Below are 2,831 nucleotides of genomic sequence, written 5' to 3'. Positions count from 1 at the left end.
GTGCGGCCTCAGCCTAGCTGCCCGCTGCTCCTGCCCAGCCATGCCCAGCAGCCTCTGAGTGGGAGGAACTAGCCAGTCGCCCAGAGCCAGGGAGGGGTGGTCCCCGAGGCCCTGAAGAGACAGCTGGTCTGGGCTTGCGTCCGGGCGTCTGGGGCCACTGCCTTGGGCGCTGGTGAGAGCAGAGCAAGCCCACGACTCCAGACGGAAGCTTCCACGGCCCTTAGGTCCGTTCGCAGCTTTCGACCCCGCTGAGGAGTGGGTGGGAACACAGGCGAGGGGGGCGGGGGGGCAGGGTGGCCCTCCAGCCCTTGCTCACCCTCCTGTCCACACACAGAGCCACCATGGTGGAGGAAGTGTGGGTGGGAAGCTGGAGGCCCCACCGCCCCCGGGGGCCCATCATGGCCTTGTACAGCAGCCCGGGGCCCAAGTACCTGATTCCACCTACCACAGGTAGGTGCCTGGGAGCCGGGTCTGGGGTGAGCCCGGCGTGGGCAGGTCTGGGGCTCATCTGGGCTGCAGGGCGTCAACCCCTCCGCGTTCAACAGGGTGGGGAAAGGTCCGGGTCTGGCTGTAAACCACTGAGAGCCCCGCCCCGCAGGCTTCGTGAAGCACACGCCCACCAAGCTGCGTGCACCCGCCTACAGCTTCCGCGGGGCCCCCATGCTCCTGGCAGAGAACTGCTCCCCAGGGCCTCGCTACAGCGTGAACCCCAAGATACTGAGGACCGGCAAGGACTACGGCCCCTCCTTCTCCATCCTGGGGCGCTACTGCACCAAGACCGTGCTGACCCCCGGCCCCGGTGCGTGACAGTGGCCCTGCCTCAACCCAGCCCGCCCCTGTCGGCCACCGCACCACTGAGCCAGCGTGTGAGGGAGCACAGCCACCACCCTCCTCCAGGGGAGTGACCACCAGGCCCCTCGGAGGAGCCGCTGCCTCGGGGACACCTGAAAGGCGCACCCGGCCGTCCCGGGCCCCTGCCCGCACCCCGCAGCACCTCCCCTCCCAACACCCCTGACCCCTCGCTGTCACCACCCTCGCCACCCTCACCGCCCAAGCCGGGGCCTGGAGGCCGGGCGCCCACAACGTCAGGGGTTGCGGGTCAGGGGTCCTTGAGGCCCCTGCCCTGCCAGCCCCCTCTGCTGCTTCCCTCCTGTAGGCGACTACTTCCCGGAGAGATCTACCAAGTATGTGTTCGACTCGGCCCCCAGCCACTCCATTTCTGCCCGGACCAGGACCTTCCGCGTGGACAGTACCCCAGGTCCGTGGCGGCCCTGACAGCCCCGCCGCCTGGGTGGGGTCTGCGGGGGCCGCAGAGACTCAGTGCTGGCGCCCCCTGCAGGCCCCGCGGCGTACATGCTGCCTGCCGTGATGGGGCCGCACTCCGTGGGCAAGGCCTCCCAGCCCTCCTTTTCCATCAAGGGCCGCAGCAAGCTGGGCAGCTTCAGCGACGATCTGCACAAGGCAAGGCGCACGGGGTGGGGGGCAGAGCGCACCCCGAAACTAGCCCTCGTGGTCCCTTCCCCAGGACCCACCATCCATCGGCTCGACCCTGCCCCCCAAAGGCCTTCAGCGCTTCACCCGCTGGGGGGCCGGGAGCTGCCCCGTGCCCGTCACATGCGAGTACCAGGGAGGGTTGAGCAGGGAAAGGAAAGGGGTCCACAGAGCCCTACGTGGGGGCAAGGGCAGGGGGCGATGTGGGATGAAGGGAGCTGGGGACCAGATGTGGCAACCAGTGCAGACACCCCAGTTGCGCCCGTGTCCCCTCCGTCCAGTCTGGCCTCCCAGGACAGCATCCCGGCCCCGAGGAGGGGCCTCTCCTGCGTGCAGCAGGGTGAGCCCGGGCTGCCACACGCGGGGTGTCCCTGCCACTGTGAGGCTGACGTCGAGGACGACGCCCCACACGGACAGGGCCCGCAGCACTGGCTGCACGCCACAGAGAGCTCTGTTTGGAGTCAGAGGGGCCCCCGGCACAGACACAGAGACCCGGGGCCTGAGATCTGACGTCCGGCACTGGCCTCTTGCCCTCTGGGGTCACAAGGCCAGGTGGGCAGAGCCTGTCTGAGCCCCTCTGGCCCCCCAGACCCCAGGCCCCGCCGCCTACCACCAGACCGACGTGCAGGTGACCAGGCTGAAGGCTCCACAGTACACCATCGCTGCCCGTGTGGAGCCTCCGGGGGACAAGACCCTCAAGCCAGGGCCAGGGGCCCACAGCCCTGAGAAGGTCTGGAAGACAGGGCAGGGGGTCGGGGGGGACTGTGAGAGGAGGCCCCGACAAGGTGGGCTTGGGGGGCCTGCTGGTGCATTTCTGGCGCCTGGCCCCTCCCCCAGCAGGCAGGCTCCCTGTCCCCAGACAGTTAATGCTACTGAGCACTTGCCACATAGCAGGTCTTGTGTTCAAACTTGGCAATGTGACCTTCATGCTGGTCATCTTGGGGACAGTAAAGCCATCAGCAAGCCCAGCCTGAGAGAGCAAAACCTGTGGGGTGCAGGCGGGGGCCAGCCCGTCACAGCCTCTTCTCTCTCAGGTGACAATGAACAAGCCCTGTGCCCCCATCATCACCTTCGGCATCAAGCACTCTGATTACATGACGCCCCTGCTCGTGCAGACGGACTAGCCCCGCCCTGCAGCCCTGCGCCGGGTCCCAGCTGCGGGCCTGGGCCAGGGGCGCGGGACACTGCCCCCGCTGAGCGGCGGCCGCCTGGCCCTGCAGGGTCCCGCACACTTGTTTGGAGATTTGTGACATTTTTCTATGCTACTTTTCTGTTTGCTAATTTTCTTTCCTGCTGTGCTCACATATTTAATAAATCATGATTCCATTAGCAATGGGCCT

The 2,831-nt window shown here is 67.1% G+C and overlaps 1 protein-coding gene across 2 annotated transcripts; it reads left to right on the top strand.

Moving 5' to 3' along the window:
• The first annotated feature begins 341 nt into the window (after window positions 1-341).
• Window positions 342-2,615, top strand: ODF3 (outer dense fiber of sperm tails 3). Of its 2 annotated transcripts, XM_053658737.1 has the most exons (6): window positions 342-450; window positions 599-799; window positions 1,157-1,258; window positions 1,340-1,461; window positions 2,081-2,221; window positions 2,526-2,615. In XM_053658737.1, exons 1-6 carry the CDS (start codon window positions 342-344, stop codon window positions 2,613-2,615), a joined length of 765 nt encoding a protein of 254 aa, XP_053514712.1. The 2 variants fall into 2 exon arrangements, with proteins under 2 accessions (XP_053514712.1, XP_037017232.1); XM_037161337.2 differs by lacking the exon at window positions 2,081-2,221.
• Window positions 2,616-2,831: the final 216 nt, after the last annotated feature.

This window comes from Artibeus jamaicensis, unplaced genomic scaffold (assembly GCF_021234435.1).
Source record: "Artibeus jamaicensis isolate MK-2021 breed Jamaican fruit bat unplaced genomic scaffold, CSHL_Jam_final scaffold_537, whole genome shotgun sequence".
Lineage (NCBI taxonomy): Eukaryota > Metazoa > Chordata > Mammalia > Chiroptera > Phyllostomidae > Artibeus > Artibeus jamaicensis.
The sequence above is the reverse complement of the archived record's forward strand: the minus strand, read 5'-3'. Positions and strand labels throughout refer to the sequence as shown.

Bases quoted from the DNA above. Each gene is read 5' to 3' on its own strand.
- ODF3 (XM_053658737.1), top strand. From the start codon at position 342: ATGGTGGAGGAAGTGTGGGTGGGAAGCTGGAGGCCCCACCGCCCCCGG. The intron at 800-1,156 runs GTGCGTGACAGT...TCCCTCCTGTAG, and splicing joins CGTGCTGACCCCCGGCCCCG to GCGACTACTTCCCGGAGAGA. The intron at 2,222-2,525 runs GTCTGGAAGACA...CTTCTCTCTCAG, and splicing joins GGGCCCACAGCCCTGAGAAG to GTGACAATGAACAAGCCCTG.